At 53.7% G+C, this 22,587-nt stretch overlaps 3 protein-coding genes across 3 annotated transcripts; 2 read left to right on the top strand and 1 right to left on the bottom strand.

Annotated features, from left to right (window-relative positions):
* Nucleotides 1-1,534: 1,534 nt before the first annotated feature.
* LOC4343996 (transcription elongation factor 1 homolog) lies at nt 1,535-4,054 on the top strand. The gene is made up of 5 exons (NM_001422981.1): nt 1,535-1,728; nt 2,715-2,846; nt 2,935-3,005; nt 3,563-3,584; nt 3,684-4,054. The coding sequence occupies exons 2-5, from the start codon at nt 2,734-2,736 to the stop codon at nt 3,745-3,747; spliced, it is 270 nt and encodes an 89-aa protein (NP_001409910.1). The 5' UTR covers nt 1,535-1,728; nt 2,715-2,733; the 3' UTR covers nt 3,748-4,054.
* A 1,165-nt stretch (nt 4,055-5,219) lies between these two features.
* On the top strand, nt 5,220-5,979 carry LOC4343997 (E3 ubiquitin-protein ligase SIRP1-like). The gene has a single exon (XM_015790285.3). It carries the CDS (start codon nt 5,268-5,270, stop codon nt 5,823-5,825), a length of 558 nt encoding a protein of 185 aa, XP_015645771.1. The 5' UTR covers nt 5,220-5,267; the 3' UTR covers nt 5,826-5,979.
* Nucleotides 5,980-19,824: 13,845 nt separating this feature from the next.
* Nucleotides 19,825-21,543, bottom strand: LOC4343998 (uncharacterized). Its single transcript, XM_015789811.3, has 3 exons — nt 21,385-21,543; nt 21,225-21,298; nt 19,825-20,148 (listed from the first exon to the last, which is right to left on the bottom strand). Exons 1-3 carry the CDS (start codon nt 21,476-21,478, stop codon nt 20,029-20,031), a joined length of 288 nt encoding a protein of 95 aa, XP_015645297.1. The 5' UTR covers nt 21,479-21,543; the 3' UTR covers nt 19,825-20,028.
* Nucleotides 21,544-22,587: the final 1,044 nt, after the last annotated feature.

The raw sequence follows: 22,587 nt of genomic DNA on the forward strand, positions 1-22,587 counted from the left end.
CCACCAGATACGAACACAACCTTTTACTATATGAGTATGGTCATGTTTGGGGAGTTATTTTTAGGTAAAAAAACATGTCAAATATAATTATAGTATAAATCTAGTATAATTATATATGAAAATGATTGTAATTACATATGTAATTTAGGAACTTACATTGTAAATACACTAAAATCATAATGTAATTTAGAAATTTATAATATAAATACATGCTAACTTTTTTTAAAAAAATATGGCGACACATTTGTAGAAAAAAATTGGATTCTACAAGTACATATTCTCATATTCTGGATAACGGTCTAGTCTATTTTGAGGGAGCTAGAGATTCTATGAGAAGTCGTAGCTAATATAAACTCCTCCATAAATATCCTATATCAGGGACTGAATAGGTTTTGTGGATCTTCTTTTCTGGTTTTGTATGAGCTTCTTTCACTTATTGCCAAAACAAAGAACTTAGTTTTTGGTAAATTATATTTTGGTATGCGAAGATAGTGTTTGATGGTGTTTCGTTTGAGGGCTTCTCAAATTTTTATAGAAAATTTCGTAGTATAAGGTTACGAAAGTTTTGATAGAGTTTGAGTTGGTTTTGTTATCTTTTCAAATTTTGGTATTATCATATTATTTTAGAAAGGTTGAAAATAATAAACCCTTCAACCCTATTGGTTACATCCCCTGTTAAAAAAACAAATTTGTCGTCAAAATTTATTCTTTTATGATGGGTTACGTTATTTATCTTTATACATTACTACTATTGTTTTACCATTAATATTAATATTTGTTAAGGAATTCCATATTAAGTTATCAAAACGTGACCTCGCCACTGCCACATGGGCATATTGAAGACGACGGTAGCGCCACTATGCACCTTCGATATCGATAGCGGCTAGGATAGCCGCCGCTAGCCAGTTGTGAATCCTTAGTCGGCTGACATCATCCCCATAAAGTTACACATGGATGGATTTGGCGATAACAGACAGTTTGGTAACAACATAGAGGCGTTGTCGTCCCCTCTGCCTCTATGCTCTTCGCCGATTGGCCTTGCCTCATGCTAGGCTACCGCCAACGCTACGGGGCGAACTCATGTCCCTTATTATAGTGTCCCAATTCTTCTTTTGTATAATTCTCGATGTTGGTACTTATTCCAGATCTAGCACATGATCGTTCCGCGGTTTGAGCCTGCTATAAGACAGAGGATAGTTCTCCCCCGCCGCTAAACAATTACTCTACGTAAAGATATTCACGCATATAGAAATATGCTTCATGTTATTCTTTTCTAAGCTAAAATTATACTCCCTCAATTTCATAATGTAAGACTTTCTAGCATTGCTCGCATATGTATGTATATGTTTAGATTCATTAACATCTAAATGAATATGGGCAATGCTATAAAGTCTTACATTATAAAACGGAGGAAGTAGATTCTATCCGAACATAACAAAAATATGTAGATTACCTTAATTTTTGGGTAACGAGGAGTATCAATCACCAAATCCATTACCACTTCTTTTTCTATGATAGTATAGGATATTGGGTCAAGCTTGACCGTTTGTTAGCGGCGGGTGTGAACACCCTCCATTTTTTCCCCCCAATCCCTTCCGACGCGCTCTCGAGCTCCCCGCATTCCCCGTCTCCCCTCCGCCTGCCCCGGGAGCTCCTCCGGCGAGATCCGCCTCTGACAGCCACCCTCCCACGGCTGCTCGTCGTCCTCACCTCCGGCGACCGGCTCAGGTGAGGCCCCGGGCTCCATCACCTCCCCACGGTCTGGCTCTGGCTGCCCCCCATGGGGGACAGGCGGGTGCCTCCATCGGCGGCGTTCACGTCGGCCCATTCTCCGCCGCCGCCCGAAATTTTCTTTACTTTTATGTGCTGCGCCATGGTGGTGGTACAGGTGTGCGGTTTTTGGATCGTTTGTGTGTTTAACCCCCTTCATCGTGAGGGAAGAATCGATCCGATCTGCTGCCGTGAGGGAATCGCGAGGGGATTATTGACTATTTTGTACCTCGTTTAGTTGAATTGACGTTTGATCGGGTGGGTTGGTTGTGTGTTGGTAGAGGAATGATGTATGATGACTCAGGATTTCTCTCTCTAGGGTTAGTCCAAATTTCCCGATCCCGCTTCAAAATCGTCATGGAAGAGAGGAAGTTTGGATAGGAGTACAAGACTTAAGTACATGGCAAATCCTTCAGCCCCTTCTCGTTTGTCATCCTTAGCAAATTAACAAGCTATGTAGATGTGGGTCTTGTAATTTCTTTTGAGTAATCAGTTTAGTTTCAGTCAGGAACTCCCGCTGTAGATTACTCAAAATGATTCTCACAGCATGTCGTTGGTTGATTTTTCTGGGTTGATTGGATTGGAAGGGTTATGCCAAATTCCCTCTCTATGAAGTATATCTTTATTAAATTTTTACTGATTGATGAACACTTGATGTAGTATCCATCGCAGGAACAAATAGGATCTTGTGCTCCTGAACACCATTGTGATTAGTTCACTGGCCACTTCCTTTTGTGATAATAGAATTTGGTAGCATAGATGAACTTTCTTATGTTGTGTGTGTTAATACATATTCTTCAAAACACACTGAAGTTTCTCACGTAAATTGCCTGTTCGATATGAATTTACCTATGGATGTTTTGTGTCATGTTTACAACTAGAAACTTGTAGAACTTATGGTCATTCAGAACATTATAGTTAATGTTCCTTGTTTTACTTTGAAGGAAGAAAGTAACTTGAGCCATGGGAAAGAGGAAGTCAGCGGCTAAGCCACCACCTAAGAAGAGGATGGACAAGCTTGATACTGTATTTTCCTGCCCATTCTGCAATCATGGCAGTAGTGTTGAATGCCGGATGTGAGTACAATTTCCACAAGTTTACTTATCTGTCTGTTGCTACTGCTTATGGTAATGCATTTTGACTCATTTCTCACCCTTCTTCCAGTGATATGAAGAACCTGATCGGCGAGGCTTCATGTAGGATCTGTCAGGAAAACTTCAGCACCACTGTCAATGGTATGCGTTAGTGGTACACTGATTTAGATTTCTCATTTCATTTAAAAATGCAAGCAAGAGCATTGGATTTGTTATTTTGTTCCTTTCATGAAATGAACTGGTACCACCTTCGAGAACAAATTAGGTTAGCTTCTCATAGCCATGTCCTTTTAGTATTGTACTCTTTGCCTAGTCACTTTGTTTCAACCAACTGGAGATAATACAGCAGAACTAAGAGAGTAGAGCAGAATCTCTTGTAAAGATCAAATTGAGGATAAGAGAGGAAATTCAACTTGGAATCATACTATTTATGGGTGTTTAGTTTTTCAGTAAAATTGGTCTGAACAAACTATATTGTCTCTGATGTCCACTCAGTAGCCACTATGTTGACACCTTCATGTCTATCAAGACAATAAACATGTTGCAAGTGTGAGTTAACTGATGGTGCAAAAGAAGATAGAGTGAGTAATAAACCTGCACAAGAATATCGTGCATAAAAACAGTGGGTAGTAAAACGTTGTTCTTTGGTAAACTGCACTTTCCAAGTCTATACTGATTCTGTGATTTCTTTGTTGCAGCACTGACTGAACCAATCGACATGTAAGTTAAAACTCCCTACAAATAACAACTTACTCATTCCAGTTGTGCAAAGTCTAATCACCTATGCCACACTTTTACTTACATTCTATTCTCTTGCAGATATAGCGAATGGATTGATGAGTGCGAGCGTGTCAACAATGTCGAAGACGACGACGGAGCATGAGCAACGCAAAATGCCTGATGTTGCCGTACCTGCACTGGTGCTATTGACTGCCACCTTCAGCCACGTCTGTAATAGTGTAATGGCTGATTGGTTTGTTAGTAGGCAGTTCATTCCCGCACCTAAATAAACACCTGAAGACGTGATGTTATACCGGCTTCCCATCAAAAACTCAAAAACAGTTATATGCGTGTGTAATTGTATGGGCCTAGTGCCTTACCTGGGATATTGTAACCGTAACTTTTCAAATCAGCATGTTTCCATGGATGAAATTTCTATGAATTCAAAGGCTACACTCCAAATTTGAGAATGTTTTACATCTCATTTTTAGTGCTTCGGACCAGAGAAGGAATATACATGGGCCTATGTAATAAAGCTAAATCTGGGTCGAATTCGCATGACCAAATTAGGCCCATGATCTAAAAGGCCCTTATAGGAAGAGGTCGGAGTATACATGGGCCTGGTTAAAAAATAGTATATACACATGGGCCACCCGTACCCGCTTCATTTTTTTCTATTTATACATTTTTTTACTAAAATATTTACAAAAATATTTTTTTTTCGAAAATTTACAAATCTAATCGCCTGCCGCCCTATAGAGGGGCGATTTTTAAAAATCGCCCTCCCAAAGAGCGGCAAGGGACCTAAATGCAAAATTTTTATTTGTGTTCAAATTCTTTCCACCGGTTTTAATTGCTTAAAAACTAATAATGCTTATTCAATACTCCAAATAATTTTAAATGGAAAAGTGCTAAACTACAAAGTTATAGATCTCATCAGGATCTACAACTTTTATATAAAGTTTATCTCCATCCAATGTCGTTTGAAATGTAGATCTGAGATTTTTTAAAATATGTTTTATATTTTGTAACGAATATTTGGATATCTAAAACATCTTATATGAAAAAGTTGTTAACTGTAAAGTTGTAGATCTCCTTGAGCTCTACAATTTTTGATATAAAGTTTTATTTTATCTGACTTTATATAATATAATTTTAAATTATAAAATCATAAAGCTAACAAGTTGTGCTATAAAATTTGCATTTAGGTTCCTTGCCGTCGGCAGACGGTTTGATTTGTAAATTTTTAAAACAAAAAATTATTTTTTAAATATTTTAATTAAAAAATAGCCTCCTCGTGAGTCCCACGAGTCAGCCTCCCATGGATGGTCAGACGGAAATATCTGGAACGTTCAAGAACCTCTCGCGCGCGTGCCCGGTGAACGATCCAACTCATTACCAAAGCGACCGACACAAATCCAAAAATTGAAAAATCCCGACTCGTCCACGTCATCTCCTCCAACGGCGAGCCCGACCCAAACCAGAATAGGCGGGCCCACAGCTCAGTGACACGAGGAGCCAGCCCAGAATCTTCCAGAACCTTCTCCACCATCAACCTCCGCTCCCCTCCCATATATATACCGTCCTCCTCAAGCCAGCAAAATATCGCACACAAAAAAACAAAACAAAAAAAGTAGTTGATCTCCTCGCGGCGGCGCTCTCTCTCTCTCTCCGCCGGCGACGATGGCCACGGCGAACGGCGTCGACCTCGCGACGGCGGGGCTCCTGCGGCTGCTGGCGATGGGGATGGGGCCGTCCGTGCAGATTCCGGGAGAAGGCGGGGTTCCGGTGATGATGGTGCAGCACATCATCATCGGCGACGACGGCGGCGACCTGTTCTCCGGCGGGCTCGGCGGCGGCGTGCCCCCCGCGTCGAAGGCGGCGATCGCCTCGCTGAAGGAGGTGAAGGCCGGGGAGGACGGCGAAGGCGGGGACTCGCTGGGCGACTGCGCGATCTGCCTGGACGCCTTCGCCGCCGGGAAGGAGATGCCGTGCGGGCACCGGTTCCACAGCGAGTGCCTCGAGCGGTGGCTCGGCGTCCACGGGAGCTGCCCCGTCTGCCGCCGCGAGCTCCCCGCGGCGGAACAACAACCACCAGAGGAGCAGCAGAGCGGCGGCGCGGACGCCGGCGAGAGGCGGAGGCCGAGGGCGGTGGTGGTGAGCTACGTGGTGCTCGGAGACGGCGGCCGCGGCGGGGAGAGAGGGGAGCCATGGAACATTAGGATAGAGGACGTGGATTAGGACCAGGATTATATTCTTCAAATTGGTTTCAATTGGTTTTAAGGTGGTCGATTTTTCTTTCGGTTTTTGTATATACACTACTAGCTGCGAGGGGAGAAAAATCGATTGTGAATATTTTTTAAATGTGGAAAATGAAAGTAATGCAATTACAGAAGCTTCCCAGTGTCACTGAGAATTCGTATTTTTTTTAAAGGAAATTCTTCTTTTACATCTGCACTCGTGATAAACAGATTCATATTTTTTTAAAAGGAAATTCTTCTTTTACATCTGCATCGCGATAAACAGTTTCCCAATTTCATCTTAATTCAGCGTCAAAATCAAAATAATCTACTCCCTTTGTGATCTTTTTCTCAGTTAAAATTCTTTTAGGAAAATATACACTCCTTTTGTTTCATGGGATATATCCGATGATTACGAAAAATCTAGACAGAGGCTCATTCAGATTTGTAGTATTAAAATATATCTAGATTCATAGGGTCTGTTTGGTACAGCTCCAACTCCTAAATTTAACTCCAGGAGTTGAGTCTGGAGTGGAGTTGTGGAGCTGTCTAAACCCAGCTCCACAACTCTAGTTCATTTTGTGAGAGCTCCACTACCAGTTTTGGTGGAGCTGAAACTGTTTGGCTGAGCTCCAGCTCCAGGAGGGGTGGAGCTGGAGCTGTGCCAAATAGTCCCATAGTATTACGATATATCTCCTATATTTGAATAGTGACTTATCTAGATTCGTAGTATTAGAATATGTGTAGATTCATAGTGTCGGTGACATGGGACCGGGGATATCTTGACTAGAGGTTTGGGGCAGCCGCGGTCACCCACGTGGCCTGACCCCCTTGGGGGGGGGGTCGGGCCCGAGGGTGATGAGGCCGCCCCTCCCTCTATCTCCCCGAGGGGCCGGGCCGCTCCCGTTTCGTCCCCGAGGGCTGGGGCGCCCTGACCCCCTGAGGGTTTGGCGCCACGTGTGTGGGTTAGGTGAGCACAGCGGCGCTCACCTAACCGCGTTTATTGCGGGTTGGACGAGCGCCCCACGCCACATTTAATGCAGCGCAGCACACTCGTTCGGTCCGTGACAGGTCACAGTGTGTGACCGGTCACAGACCGGTCAGATCGCGGGTTAGGTGGCAACAGGCGGCCTTTCGCACGCCTCGCCCCGTCCCGTCGGAATAATGAGAGCCTCTAGGCACTTGTCCCTAGACGGAGCCGGCGTGGGAACTCCTGGAGTTAGCACGTCGGTCCCGGCTAGATTCATACCAGGCTTCATCGCAACCATTACAAGGAAGTCATTTTATGAAGAAGGGCTGACGTGTGGCATGCTAAACTGACACGTGGTAGACAAGAATGACCGGTTCGTGACTGGTCTGACGCCGGTCACGTCATCAGCAAACAACTGTGCTTCCACGTTGCACCTGCTTCCGGCGGAGTGGAGGTTGGTATGACCCATCCCATCGGAGGGTCATTCGGACAGCAGCCATTGCAAATCTCCGCCCATTAATGAGGGAGGACAGGGTTATCCCGGTGTCAGGCGAAGGTACGAGCCAAGTTTTGGTCAAAGTAGGATGGGTCCCCACCCAAAAGAAGGGTAGGTAGAAATGGTGTATGTGGTATCCCCTTGAGATATAAAAGGAGGACCATGCCTACCAAGAGAGGGGACTGGAGAAAAGAGGAGTGAGAGGGTCTCTAGAGTTTGAACTCTCTTGCTCTCCAGCTCTTTGTAACTCCTTCATACACAGATCCACCAGAACACAGGAGTAGGGTATTACGCTTCTCAGCGGCCCGAACCTGTCTACATCGCCCGTGTCTTGCGCATTTGCTCTCTCGCGAACCATTCCACAGATCAAGGGCTTAGAACCTCACCCAGCGCCCCCGGCCGAACCGGCAAAGGGGGGCCCGCGCGGTCTCCCGGTGAGGAGCCCCACGCTCCGTCATCTGGCGCGCCAGGTAGGGGGCGCGTGTGTTTTTCTAAGCCCTCGTCCTCTTTCGTGTGCGCCAAGCTTCTCCCGCTCAGCCCAATGGCCGAACGGGCAGTGGCGCACAACCTCTCTCCGAGCGCTAGCGGTGACGACAGCGAGCAGAACCCGCATCGTCGAGCTCGTACTCCACCGCCCCCCTCTCGCCGAAGTCTTAGGCGGGAGGAGGCGCTCGAGGGGGTCGAGAGATCCGCGACTTCGCCGCCCACGAGCGATGGATAAGGACGGCGAGACGGGGAGCGTCGCCTCCTCGTCTACGGCGATGGCAGCACGCCCCAGGGCGCGCTCCAAGCTGCGGGCGCGCTCTTGCGTCACCCGCCCGTTGTCCCCGATCCAGAGACTCCAGCCCGACGTTGGCTGGATGACGTGGCCGACTTGGTCATGACGGCGCAGCAGCACCTAGGCGCCGGTGGGCGGTCCTCCGCCACCAAGGCCTCTGGCGCTGCTACCGCCGGCTCCGTGTCGTCGAGGCGGAGGGCGCGGCGAGTGGCAGCCGTTACCCGCCGTTCGTCTGCCATTCCCTCGTTAACGCCTCCCACCCAAGAAGATGTGCGTAGGGGGCTGGATGCCCGCCTCAGTATCGAGCGCCGGCGCAATGGTCGTCACGCTGCCCACGCAACGGAAGGCGCTTCCTCGTTCGGAGCGCCACTTCGGTTCGGGCGCGGGGGCCAGCCCCCCGTGCCCCCGATTGGTGGTGTCGGCTGTCGAGCCTTTGTGGCGAGCCTTCGGAACGTCCGTTGGCCCCCAAGGTTCCGGCCCACCATCACCGAAAAATATGACGGAAGCGTCAACCCCGCCGAGTTTCTCCAGGTCTACACGACCGGGATCGAGGCCGCCGGGGGTGACGACAGGGTCATGGCGAATTTCTTCCCCATGGCCCTGAAAGGACAGGCGCGGGGTTGGCTAATGAACTTGCCGCCCACGTCGGTCCACTCTTGGGAGGATTTGTGCCAGCAGTTCACCATGAACTTCCAAGGCACATATCCGCGCCCAGGTGAAGAAGCGGACTTGCATGCGGTACAGCGAAGGGACGATGAGTCTCTTCGCTCGTACATTCAGCGGTTCTGTCAAGTCCGCAACACCATACCATGCATCCCCGCACACGCGGTAATCTACGCGTTCAGGGGGGACGTGCGGCACAACCGCATGCTCGAAAAGATCGCCTCCAAGGAGCCCCAGACCACCGCGGAGCTTTTTCAGCTCGCGGACCGTGTGGCTCGCAAGGAAGAGGCCTGGATCTGGAACTCCACTGGTTCCGGTGTGGCAGCTTCGGCCGCCCCCGGATCCGCCGCTCGGTCAGGGCGGCGGGACAGGAGGAGGAAGAAGAGGTCGGCCCATTCCGACGACGAGGGTCACGTCCTCGCCGTCGAGGGCGCTTCGCGGGCCACCCGAAAGGGGAGGCCTGCGAGCGACAAAAAGAAGGAGGCCGGCGCTCCCAGCAGGGAGCGCCCGACCGGCAAGTGGTGCACCGTGCACAACACCTCCCTCCACGACCTCGCGGACTGCCGCGCGGTCAAAAGTTTGGCTGAGCGGACGAGGAAGTGGGAGGAGGAGAGGAGGCAGGAGCGCCGTGAGGGCAAGGCCCCGGCGGCTCCCTCCGGCAACCGGCGAAGTGAGGCCAAGCAGAAGGCCCCCGCCGAGGACATCGACGATGGCGACGATGACCTAGGGTTCCAGGAGCCTGGGGCCACCATCGCCACCGTCGATGGGGGAGCATGCGCTCACGCTTCTCGTCGGAGCCTCAAGGCCATGAAGCGAGAGCTTCTGGCCGCGGCCCCTACCCATGAGGCGACGCGGCGGGCGCGGTGGTCGGAGGTTGCCCTCACCTTCGACCAGACCGACCACCCGCCGTGCGTTGCCCGGGGAGGACAGATCGCGATGGTGGTTTCCCCCACCGTTTGCAACGTGAAGTTGGGGCGTGTCCTCATAGATGGGGGTGCAGCCCTCAACATCCTTTCCCCCGCAGCCTTTGACGCCATCAAGGCCCCGGGGATGGTGCTTCGGCCGTCCCAGCCGATTGTAGGTGTGACGCCGGGGCACACTTGGCCGCTAGGTCATATCGACCTCCTGGTCACCTTCGGTGGATCCGCCAACTTCCGCACGGAGCGGGTGAACTTCGATGTGGCGGACCTCAGTCTGCCCTACAACGCGGTCCTGGGGAGGCCCGCGTTGGTGAAGTTCATGGTGGCGGTCCACTACGCCTACCTCCAGATGAAGATGCCGGGCCTCGGTGGCCCCATCTCTGTCCATGGCGACCTCAAAGTCGCGCTTGCTTGTATGGAGCAGCGCGCGGACCACCTCGCCGCCGCGTCCAAGCCCGAGGGTGGCAACGAGAGGCTCAGCACCTCCGTCCCAGCCGCCCCGAGGCAGCGGATGATCATGTGCGACGAGGTCCCGGTCAAAGAGGTTGCCCTGGGCGACGGCCTGTCCAAGACCACACGAATCGGTGGTCTTCTGGACGGCAAATAGGAAGACGCGCTCGTCTCCTTCCTGCGGGCAAACGCCGACGTCTTCGCCTAGAGACCGGCGGACATGCCCGGGGTCCCCAGGGAGGTGATTGAGCACCGTCTTGCCGTGCGGCCGGGCGCAAGGCCGGTCCGGCAGAAAGTGCGGCGGCAGGCCCCGGAACGTCAAGCCTTCATCCGCGAGGAGGTGGCGCGACTTCTGGAGGCCGGATTCATCCGTGAGGTCATCCATCCGGAGTGGCTGGCGAACCCGGTCGTCGTTCCCAAGGCGAACGGCAAGCTTCGGATGTGCATCGACTACACCGACCTTAACAAGGCATGTCCTAAGGACCCTTACCCCCTGCCACGTATAGATCAGATTGTCGACTCCACCGCGGGGTGCGACCTTTTGTGTTTTCTAGATGCATACTCTGGTTATCATCAGATTCGCATGGCTAGGGAGGATGAGGAAAAAACTGCATTCATTACCCCCATAGGAACTTATTGTTATACGATAATGCCTTTCGGGTTAAAGAATGCAGGTCCTACTTTTCAACGTACTACTCGAATTTCTTTGGGTAGCCAAATAGGATGTAATGTTGAGGCCTATGTTGATGACTTGGTTGTGAAGACGCGCAACCAAGAGACCTTACTCTCGGATCTAGCGGAAACTTTCGAAAGCCTCCGCTCCGCCCGCATAAAGCTGAACCCCGATAAGTGCGTGTTCGGCGTGCCTGCGGGCAAGCTTCTTGGGTTCTTGGTCTCTGCTCGAGGCATCGAAGCCAACCCCGAGAAGATACGAGCTATAGAGCGGATGCGCCCCCCCAGCAAGCTTAGGGATGTGCAGTGCGTCACCGGCTGCATGGCCGCCCTAAGTCGGTTCATATCGAGGCTGGGAGAGAAGGCACTACACCTATTTAAGCTCCTCAAACACTCCGGGCCGTTTATCTGGACGGAGAAGGCTGAGCGGGCCTTCACTCAGTTGAAGGCGTACCTCAGTTCTCCCCCAGTCCTGGTCGCCCCGGAGCCAGATGAGCCGCTGCTACTTTACCTGGCGGCAACCCCGCAGGTGGTCAGCGCGGCGTTGGTTGTGGAGCGCGACGAGGACAACCCTCACCCCGCGCATCCCCACCCTGTGTCGACTCGACCCAGGAGAGAGCAGGGAAGAGAGGCCCCCGAGCCGAACGGCGGCCCGAGGCCCCCGACGGCCGGAGCTGGCCCTCCGCCTGCTTGTCCGACGGTGCCAGGCGCCCCCGACCCCCAGGATGGCCCCGGGGCCACTGCGGGAAGGCCGCGCCTGTCGCCCTCCGACCCCGAGGTCGTCGGCACAGAAGCCGAGTGCGCCCCGCGCGGCCTCTCGAACGAAGAGCGCCTTGGAGATGCGGCCCCTAGTGAAGAAGATCGGCCCCGCCGAAAGGTGCAGCGGCCCGTCTACTTCGTTAGCGAGGCCCTCCGGGACTCTAAGACCCGATACCCTCAGGCCCAGAAGATGCTTTACGCTATTCTGATGGCTTCGAGGAAGTTGCGCCATTATTTTCAGGCGCATCGGGTCACGGTGGTTACGTCTTACCCCCTCGGCCAAATCTTGCATAACCGAGAGGGTACTGGACGGGTGGTGAAATGGGCAATCGAACTCTCTGAGTTCGATTTGCACTTTGAACCACGCCACGCAATCAAGAGCCAGGCCCTCGCCGACTTTGTGGCAGAGTGGACCCCGACCCCTGAGCCCATCTCCGTCCCCGAGGCCAGCTCGGGCCCCTCGCAGCTGCCTCACACCGCCTACTGGGTGATGCAGTTCGACGGCTCCCTATCTCTTCAGGGCGCCGGTGCGGGGGTCACGTTGACCTCGCCAAACGGAGACGTCCTCAGATACCTGGTTCGCCTCGACTTTCGGGCGACCAATAATATGGCGGAGTACGAGGGACTCCTTGCGGGACTCAGGGTGGCAGCTGGACTGGGGATCCGCCGCCTCCTGGTGTTAGGCGACTCCCAGCTGGTCGTTAACCAGGTCTGTAAGGAGTACCAGTGCTCTGACCCGCAGATGAACGCTTACGTGCGCCAAGTGCGGCGTATGGAGCGCCATTTTGACGGGATAGAGCTTCGGCACGTGCCCAGACGGGATAACGCGGTCGCCGACGAACTTTCAAGGCTCGCTTCCTCGCGAGCCCAGACCCCACCGGGCGCCTTTGAAGAAAGGCTTGCCCAGCCGTCGGCACAGCCCGACCCCCTAGGGGAGATGGACGCGCCTGAACGGCCCCCGAGGCCCGTCGGAGTCTAGGCCTCGGGACCCGAGGGGAGCGCTCCCAGCTCCCTTAGATTGATTGCTTGGATCACTGAGATCCAGGCGTACCTCACAGATAAGACTCTACCCGAGGACTGCGAAGGGAGTGAACGCATCCAGCGCATCTCCAAGCGCTACGTGCTGGTGGAAGGGACCCTCTATCGGCGCGCGGCTAACGGAGTCCTCATGAAGTGCATTCCTCGGGAACAAGGCGTCGAGCTTCTTGCCGATATCCATGAAGGCGAGTGCGGAGCCTACTCCGCCTCACGCACCTTGGTTGGCAAGGCCTTTCGCCAGGGTTTCTATTGGCCGACGGCTCTCAACGATGCGGTTGACCTGGTCCGGCGGTGCAGGGCGTGCCAGTTCCACACTAAGCAAACCCATCAGCCGGCCCAGGCCCTGCAGACCATACCTCTTTCATGGCCGTTTGCTGTTTGGGTGCTCGATATCCTGGGTCCGTTTAGGCGGGCCCCGGGCGGGTTCGAGTATCTGTATGTCGCTGTCGACAAGTTCACTAAGTGGCCCGAGGCTTACCCGGTCATCAAGATCGATAAGCACTCCGCGCTTAAATTCATCAGGGGCATTACTGCTCGGTTTGGGGTGCCTAATAGTATCATTACGGATAACGGCACCCAGTTCACTAGTGAACTCTTCGGTGACTACTGCGAAGATATGGGCATCAAGCTCTGCTTCGCCTCTCCCGCCCACCCCAGAAGCAATGGCCAAGTGGAGCGCGCCAACGCAGAAATCCTCAAGGGCCTCAAAACCAAAACCTTCAATATCCTCAAGAAGCACGGCGACTCGTGGATCGAGGAGTTGCCAGCGGTGCTCTGGGCGAACCGAACCACGCCAAGCCGAGCAACCGGGGAAACGCCTTTCTTCCTCGTCTACGGCGCGGAGGCGGTTCTCCCATCCGAGCTCACCCTGAGGTCCCCTCGGGCCACCATGTACTGCGAGGCTGATCAAGATCAGCTTCGCAGAGATGACCTCGACTACTTGGAAGAGCGAAGGCGGCGCGCGGCCCTCCGAGCCGCGCGCTACCAGCAGAGCCTGCGGCGCTACCATCAGCGCCACGTCCGGGCCCGATCACTCTGCGTCGACGACCTCGTCCTACGCCACGTCCAAACGCGTGCTGGACTGAGCAAGCTCTCACCAATGTGGGAGGGTCCGTATCGAGTGATCGGCGTCCCCCGGCTGGGCTCCGTTCGGCTGGCCACGGGCGACGGCACAGAGCTGCCTAATCCGTGGAACATCGAACACCTTCGTCGCTTCTACCCCTAGTGGGGGTCGGGTGTCAGGTCTCGGGCTCGGGCCAACCCCGCGCCCCCCCAGGCGTGCAGGGTTGGCCGGGGGCTACCACATGCATAAGCTTATATTTTTTCTCTTCCGTATTTCAATAAAAGCATTTTCGATTTCCTAAGGATTGTGTCTGTGCCATTGTTTCCTTTCGAAGAATCTTGGCTTGAATTAGCACGCTCGTGCTCGATCCTGCCCTCGGTGGCCCGGGCCGGCTAAAATCGCCAAATGGGGCCCAGAACCGAGCCATGCCCCGGGGCGTGGTGAACTCCGGGGGGGGGGGGGGAATCGGCAAAGGCCCACAATCGGATCTATAACCCTCGGTCACCACGTTCCCGGCCTGGCCAGTCTCGACACGCGGATCTCCCCAGGCACTAGCCCCGACCCGCGCCATTTGAGGCTGGGACCTGGGCACGAGTCCTCGTTCAAGCCAAGACACAGAAGGACCGCGGCACATACCATCCTCGTCTCATACACACAACAAACAGAGCTGACACAAAAATTTCCTCTTTATTTGATTGCAGATTGAATTAGTTTATACAAGAAGGGGGCCCGAAGGCCTCAGAAGAAGAAAGAAAAAGCTATTTAAGATTGGCGGGGGCCTGGGGGCTCACGCCGACGCGCCCGGGTCGCCGGCCTCGTCGTCGCTGTCGTCCGCACCACCGTCACCGCCCTCCTCGTCGGAGTCGAGGGCGAACGCGAGCCGAGGGGCCGTACCCTCGAAGCTGTGGACGATGTGGTCGGCGGCGTCCCGGACCTGTGCGCGCGCGCCATCCTCGGTTCCAGGAGGGAACTCGTCCAGCGCTGCCCACGGGGAGAAGTCAGGGTCCCTGGCCTGGTAGCTTGCCAGTACGAGCTCCACCGTCCCCCGGGCGAGGTCCCTCGAGGATGACTTGATCGTCTCCTCGAGCTCCTCGGGGAGCCGCTGGAGGGTCCCGGCCATCTCTGAGAGGCGTTGGGCGAGGCCCCCCTGGTTGGCGGCATATTTCGCGGTCCGCCCGCCCAGAGGCCCGCCTGCCGCCCGGCGCGGTCTAGACGGGAGACGGCGTCCCGAAGCATGCCGGGCCCTACCTCGCCTGCCAAGCGGAGGGCCTCGACCTCCCCGGCGGACGAGTCCAGCGCGCCCTGCAGCTTGGCGATGGTGTGTTCGGCGGCTGCGAGGCGGACGGCTAGGTCGCCGTCACCCGCGGCCGCCCCGCCGCTGCGCGCTCTCGCGTCCAGCTCCTTCGCCCGCGCCTCGAATTCAGCGGCCCGCTGATCCAGTGCGGCCCTCTCGGCGCGGGCGCCTTCCAGATTGAGGCGCGCCTGCTCCTCCCGCAGCTGCGCCGCGGCCTCGGCCTCCTCGAGAGCTCGCTCCCGCTCAGTGAGCTCGTCCTCGCGGAGGCGGAGTGCGGACTCCTCTTCGGCGCAGGCGGCCTCGTGCGCCGCCAGCGTTGCCTCCCGGATGGCGACGGCGGCCTCGCGACCCGCCAGTTCCCTCTCCTTCGTGTCTAGGGCGCGGGCGCGCTCCTCCAGCACCGTGGCGCGAGCCTCAAGGGCCTCTTCACGATGCCGGGACGCGTCGAGCTTCTTCTCTAGCTCCGCCCCCCGGCTCCCGTATTGGAGGCAGAGGTCGTCCCGTGCCGCGTTAAACACGGCGGTGGCAATGAGGGCAGTCTCCCGCTCCTCCTCCACGTCCCTGGCGATCTCCGCCAGGTCCCTACGACGGGCCTCAAGCTCTGAGGCGTGCCGGCGGTGTGCCTTGCGGCCCGCCTCCACCATGGCCTCCACCGAGCGTCGCCCCTCTTCGACACGCGCCCACGCTGCGTCGAGCTCCGCCCGCTCTGCCTGCAGGACCTCCATCTGGGCACTTAACCCGTCCAACACCGTGGTGTTCGCGGTGGCCAAGGCCTGCAGAAGGGGCTCCGCGCTCAGTGGGGCAGCGGAAGGCATGGGGGAGAGCCGCCTCGGTAAGGATGCCGCACGGCTCGGCCCGCCGATCGACGTGCCGGACTCGGGGACGTCCCCCGAAGCAGGCTCGTCCTGAGCGTCGCCCGAGGGGTCGGGCCCGAGCGGTGCGCCCGCGGCCTCGTCGTGGGTGGCCTCGGAAGTCGTCGTCGCCTCGGGCGGAGTCGGGTCGGGGGCTTGGCAGGCCGCCCGGCGTGCGCGCGCCGCCTCCGTCTCCCGGACGGACTCCTCGGCCCGGTGGAGTCTGGCCTCCTCCCAAGCGGCTTCCTCAGCCTGGCGAGCCCGGACAGCCTCCTGGGCAGCTTCCTCGGCTTCCCGGAGGCGGATTGCGGCTTCTCGCCGGTCAGCTTCCCGCCTCCGGGCCTCCGCGGTCGCCGTCTCCTCGGCCTCAGACCGGCCGGACTTGGAATGGCGGGAAGGGCGCGACGGGATCTCGCTAAGGCAGAAGAAAAACCAGAAGATGAAAAACGGGTGAGTGAAAACTTGCCTTGGGAGATGGGAGAATGAATACGGCCGCAGTGGGCGCAGGGACGAACCTGCGAGGAGGTCGGCTAAACGACCACCTTGGGGGGGAGATGAGGTTTCCCCGGCATGGTTCGGTCCCCCCCATCTTGCGGAGCCGCTTCTTTTTTCGCTCCCCCTCGGGCTGCGACGTCGGCACAGCACCCTCCGGGCGCCTGCTGCTGGCACGCACCGCCCCGCCCCCTCGGGGAGGAGATGGGGAGGGGGTATCCTCCTGTTTCCTCTTCCCCCGGGCGTCGGTAGGGCGGCTGCCCCCCGGGCCCCCGTCACGGGGCCCAGAAGCACGACCCCCTCCCGGGGTAGATTGTTCCCCCCTGCGGCTCCCGCCCGCGCCATCGTGGCCTCGGGGGGCCCGCTCCCCCGACGCCCCGACCTCCTGCATGATGGTCAGGATGTTGGCGCGCTCTGGATCGCAGCAGAGGGGAAGGACCCCTTGAGGGATGAGGGATGCCTCCACGGAGCTGAGATTCAGCACCCGTTGGACCACTATCCTGAAGTCCTCAGGGTCCCAGTCCCATTTGCGCCCCTGGTGGGTCCTCATGATGTCCTCGGGCCCGGTGTACTCCCAGGCGCCCCGGGCGTGCCGCTGGAGTGGCGCGATCCGGCGACGAAGGTAGTCGCCGAACACCATGGCCCCCGTGAGCCCCTGGGATCGCAAACCAGCCAGGCGGTCAAGAACGGCGTCGTAGCCGTCTCCCAGATCTACCGGCGTCCGCCAGCTGGAGGCCTGCGCCGGGGGCTGGCTCGGAAGTCGGAGGCGCGCTTCGTCGGCGAGAGGGGTGTAGAACCAGTCGCTCTTCCAGTCATCCCACTTCTTGCGAAGGACGCAGGGAATGTAGCGGTTCAGCACCGGCCCCCGCGGCTGGAAGTAGCAGCCACCGACTACCGATGGTGGCGACACCGGCTGTACGGTGAAGAACCACCAGAACAACCGGAGAGATGGGCGCACCCCGATGAACATCTCGCACAGGTGCGCGAAGATGGCCAACGTCATTACTGCGTTGGGGGTGAGGTGCGCCATCTAGAGATCATAAAGCTCCAGAACATCCATGAAGAAAGAAGAGAATGGCGGGACCAGCCCTGCCATTGCGAAGGAAAGGAAGAATACGGACCGCCCCGGGTAGTGTGGCGCCGGGCGTCCCTCACCCAGCGCAACCACCTCCCGGCCGGTGGCAGATTCCGGCATGAATCGGCGCGGCAGCCCGGCCTGCCTCTCGCTCACGATGCGAGAAGGCGGCAGCACGCTACCGTCGAGCGGTGCGGAGCCCCGTGCCATAACGCCGACGGAGGAGGGGTTTGAGAGCGAGTGAGTGCGGCGAGGGTAGGGCACAGGAAACGAGAAGTTAGAGCGCAAGCGGCGAAGGCAAGGGGAATAATGGCGAGAGGAAGGAAACGAATCTCTTCCTCGGCGTCTTTATACCCTTGCCAAACGCTATGCCCGGCTCCTCGCTTCCCGCGCCCACTATCTCGCCCCCTCGTTTCTCGCGCCCACTCCTCCACTAATCCCGCTCGCCTGTTTGCGGCGCACGAGGCGGATGTGCGGCCGTGGCAGTCGAGATGGGACATATCGTGCGCGCGTTAACTACGCTCGCCGACCGATGCACCATCATCACATCTCCAGGCGAAACGAACCGGCTCGTCCCAATTCGCGCGCTACTCAAGTAATGTAGCGGTCTTGAAGAAAGCCGCTCATTATTATCGGTCGGTTTTTCCCTTGCCGATGCGCGCGATTTGCGACCACTGGATTCCTGTCCGCCTGTAGAGACCGGCCCCACCTGTCACCAGGCCTGAGGAGTGGCGTCACGCCCGAGCGTTTTCCTCGAGGAGGGCGATCGCCCTGGCATAACGCCGGGGGCTACTGTCGGTGACATGGGACCGGGGATATCTTGACTAGAGGTTTGGGGCAGCCGCGGTCACCCACGTGGCCTGACCCCCTCGGGGGGGTCGGGCCCGAGGGTGATGAGGCCGCCCCTCCCTCTATCTCCCCGAGGGGTCGGGCCGCTCCCGTTTCGTCCCCGAGGGCTGGGGCGCCCCGACCCCCTGAGGGTTTGGCGCCACGTGTGTGGGTTAGGTGAGCACAGCGGCGCTCACCTAACCGCGTTTATTGCGGGTTGGACGAGCGCCCCACGCCGCATTTAATGCAGCGCAGCACACTCGTTCGGTCCGTGACAGGTCACAGTGTGTGACCGGTCACAGACCGGTCAGATCGCGGGTTAGGTGGCAACAGGCGGCCTTTCGCACGCCTCGCCCCGTCCCATCGGAATGATGAGAGCCTCTAGGCACTTGTCCCTAGACGGAGCCGGCGTGGGAACTCCTGGAGTTAGCACGTCGGTCCCGGCTAGATTCATACCAGGCTTCATCGCAACCATTACAAGGAAGTCATTTTATGAAGAAGGGCTGACGTGTGGCATGCTAAACTGACACGTGGTAGACAAGAATGACCGGTTCGTGACTGGTCTGACGCCGGTCACGTCATCAGCAAACAACCGTGCTTCCACGTTGCACCTGCTTCCGGCGGAGTGGAGGTTGGTATGACCCATCCCATCGGAGGGTCATTCGGACAGCAGCCATTGCAAATCTCCGCCCATTAATGAGGGAGGACAGGGTTATCCCGGTGTCAGGCGAAGGTACGAGCCAAGTTTTGGTCAAAGTAGGATGGGTCCCCACCCAAAAGAAGGGTAGGTAGAAATGGTGTATGTGGTATCCCCTTGAGATATAAAAGGAGGACCATGCCTACCAAGAGAGGGGACTGGAGAAAAGAGGAGTGAGAGGGTCTCTAGAGTTTGAACTCTCTTGCTCTCCAGCTCTTTGTAACTCCTTCATACACAGATCCACCAGAACACAGGAGTAGGGTATTACGCTTCTCAGCGGCCCGAACCTGTCTACATCGCCCGTGTCTTGCGCATTTGCTCTCTCGCGAACCATTCCACAGATCAAGGGCTTAGAACCTCACCCAGCGCCCCCGGCCGAACCGACAAAGGGGGGCCCGCGCGGTCTCCCGGTGAGGAGCCCCACGCTCCGTCACATAGTATTAGAATATATCTCCTACTCCCTCTGTTTCACAAATCTAGACATATATTCTAGATTCATTAGCATCTAAATGAAAATGTGCAATGTTAGAAAGGTGGAACGGAGGAAGTATATTTTTTAAAAAATATTTGTGTTGATTCGTAGTAATTTTGAGATAGAGATAGTACTATCCAGAATTATAGTACTTGGGATATGTTTCATCTAGCCAGACATCCAGCCAAAACTTCTTATATTTTGCGATGTAGGGAGTAACATTTTCAATACAAAACAAACATATTATCAAAATACATGTAATGTTAAATGTGATGAAACTAATTTAATGTTATAAATGTTTAATGTTATAAATGTTGATAATTATTTATGTTATAAATGTTGATAATTATTTATGTAAAGTTGATCAAAGCTAAAGGCTCAAACGACTTATAATATAAAACGGAGTAATTAGATCCAATTGGGCATTATTTCGTCTGCCATTCGTTAAAACCAATCTTCAAACGCAGCAAAACGATCACCTCTGATCATGGGCAACAACAATTATGAAAATACTACTCCCACAGATACAAAAATTTACAAATTGATTTGCCACTCTTACTACTAGCTGTCCGTTAATCGATCGATGCGTAATGTAAAATAAAAGGGAAAATTGCGTATTAATCTGTACATGGTGGCGTCCTGATTCAGCTTAGAAAGCTTTGGTGTTCTTGGCTTTTGCGGCGTCATCATGTGCCGGGTGCCTTGGGAGTGTGGCGATCGTTTGGGCCTGAGGGGGGGTAATCAGTCGTCTGCAGCGCCATCCTTCCAAACATCTCCACGATTGCATCGCTTGTGCTCACGTCATCCTACAAAGCATTTGCAGTGAAGCAATTAGGTTGTTGATAAATCTGCAGGAACCATGAGATGGAAATTTAGAGCATCATTAAGAGTATCCCAATAATTAATTCCTAAAACTATATTTTTTTATCTTCTAAAACTGAATATAGAAAGTGAGAAAACCTATCTCTCTAACAGAAAGTCTAAAATTAATGTTTTTTCCTCCCCTACACGTGCTCCTCCTTCATCTCTTTTTTTTCCCTCCCCTACGCGCGCTCCTCCGTGCGCGCGAGAGAGCGATTGGGAAAAAATAGCTTCCTTGAAGTTCTCCTTCATCACCTTTTTTTTTCTCCCGTGCACGAGAGAGAGAGAGAGCGATTGGGAAAAAAAATCACTCCCTTGAAACGGGGAACGGGATATCCGGAGCTGAGAACCTAGATTATCGGAAGACAGGTTAGAGATTTTGTTGGATGTGATTTTTGATTAAAATTTTCTAAATCTAAGGATAGGAAATAGAATAAGAAAGCTGTCGGTGGCTCTTACAACAGCTTAGCAGAATTCTCAGAAGTCTGAACATGGTTTGCAGCTTTCACTTAAGGGACGGTTTGATTCTTTGTTACCTTTTCTTGTCTGATTCACGATTTTGGATTTCTATTTGCACTCAAGTTTGAGGTGATCAAGAAAAACAATTCTTTCTAGAAATGTTATCTAAAATAACTTTTTAACTTCGTAAGTAGTCATTTCATCTGTATATACCCTCAAATAGTTATAAAAAAAATCATATTATCTATTAATTTCAGCTATCAAGAATAGATAATATGTAATATGATTTTTTTTCAAACATCCAGAAAAAGATCTCCTGACCAAAAGAACCATTCTCTTTTGAACAGCACAACGCTTTATGTTTTCTATTTCTGCAGAGATGCACTAAACGTCTTTGTTTTGTCTTCATATTCTGAATCGTGAGCCTTTCCAGGAAGCAATAGACGCATCCGGAACTATGCGTAGTAATCGAGCTTTACACGCATCAATACACAATTAGGGATTCAGATTTTTACAACTGAGGCAACACAAAATCACTCTGAATGAAACCGAGAACTTTTACCTCTGCTGAACCTGAAACACCAACACCCGGACGCGCCGGAGCCTCCACCACCATCATCGCCATCCTGTTACTTCCTGCACAAATCCCACAGCCAGAATCACCACAAGAAACTCTCCAAGAACACCCCCCCAAGAACTCTCCTTCTCAGGCAAAATTTTACTTGTGAAACGAGCTGCGTCAGAGGAGGCGACGAGGAGGAGACTGACGGCGAGCAAGATCACCAGCAAACTCCTCCCTGACGCCGATCTCGCCATGGCTTTTGTGTGTTCTCCTGCTTCCAACCACGCACAGAACCAGTATCTACCGATCTGTCTGTCTCAAGGTCGCAATGATATGGTCAGAATAAATAGTTGCGACTTGGAGCGAGGCCAGGTGCGTACAGTGAGGGATCCGAGCTCCGTGTTGCGTCTTTAATCATGGAGCACTGGAAGTCTGAAATCACACGGAAAAGAAAGTCTTTTTTTCCTTGACGCCCACACTAATGCAATTGGGTACCTACCTAACAATCTATGACATGAAACTTTATCTCAGATAAGAGGCCCAATGCCCAATTAAACCTAGCTACTTATGTAGTGATGATGTAGAGTAGCAGTAGATGATGGTGATATTGCTGCTCAGCATGGAAGGTTGGCATCCCAAGATCTCCGTATTTGCTGACGTGTTGGGCACAATTTCTTGTGACCATCCGTCACATTTGTACTGTTTTGTACTGCTGAATTTTTTCTTGTCAAGAATGACCAATGTAATTAAGGAATTATAGATAGTCAAAATTTTATTTCTTATGCATTTTTTTGGCCTCTTAGGTGGTTTCATCTTGCTCCTACTTTGTGCATGATGTAGAGTACTATGTCTTATAGCTGTTGGATCGAGTGCCTGACAGATATCGCTGAACTTCTTCTTTCTCTGGTCAGCTTCTGGATCGACAAAAGGTAAAAGCAGATTATGACAATCTACAGGCCAGAGAGAGTTGAGAAGAAATATGGTCAGCTATCGCTGGCTAAGTGCTCAAGAATCTCGACCATAACCTGTTTCTCTCTCAGCTAATTTGCCTAATTACACTTTCTTTGTGCGCAATCATAATTAGATTTCTTAGGTGATAACGGAATTCGGGCTGGTGGCCACTAGGATGGATGGGCCAGGTATATGCGAATTCTGGTCAACCGTGTTCATCATGCGGCCTGAGAAAGTTTATAGCAAGTTGACAAAAATCAGTGACCAGGCCACTTATAATTTTGCATATCTGGCTGTCGAGATCCCAATGAGCCACTCACAAACACCTCAAAAACATTTTAGCAGATGCAATTTCTGCAACACAGTTGAAGGAATCATCATTCTAATTTCCAGGTGTCAGCTACTCAGCTGG

The sequence above is a fragment of the Oryza sativa genome, chromosome 7, assembly GCF_034140825.1.
Source record: "Oryza sativa Japonica Group chromosome 7, ASM3414082v1".
In the NCBI taxonomy this organism is placed as follows: Eukaryota; Viridiplantae; Streptophyta; class Magnoliopsida; order Poales; family Poaceae; genus Oryza; species Oryza sativa.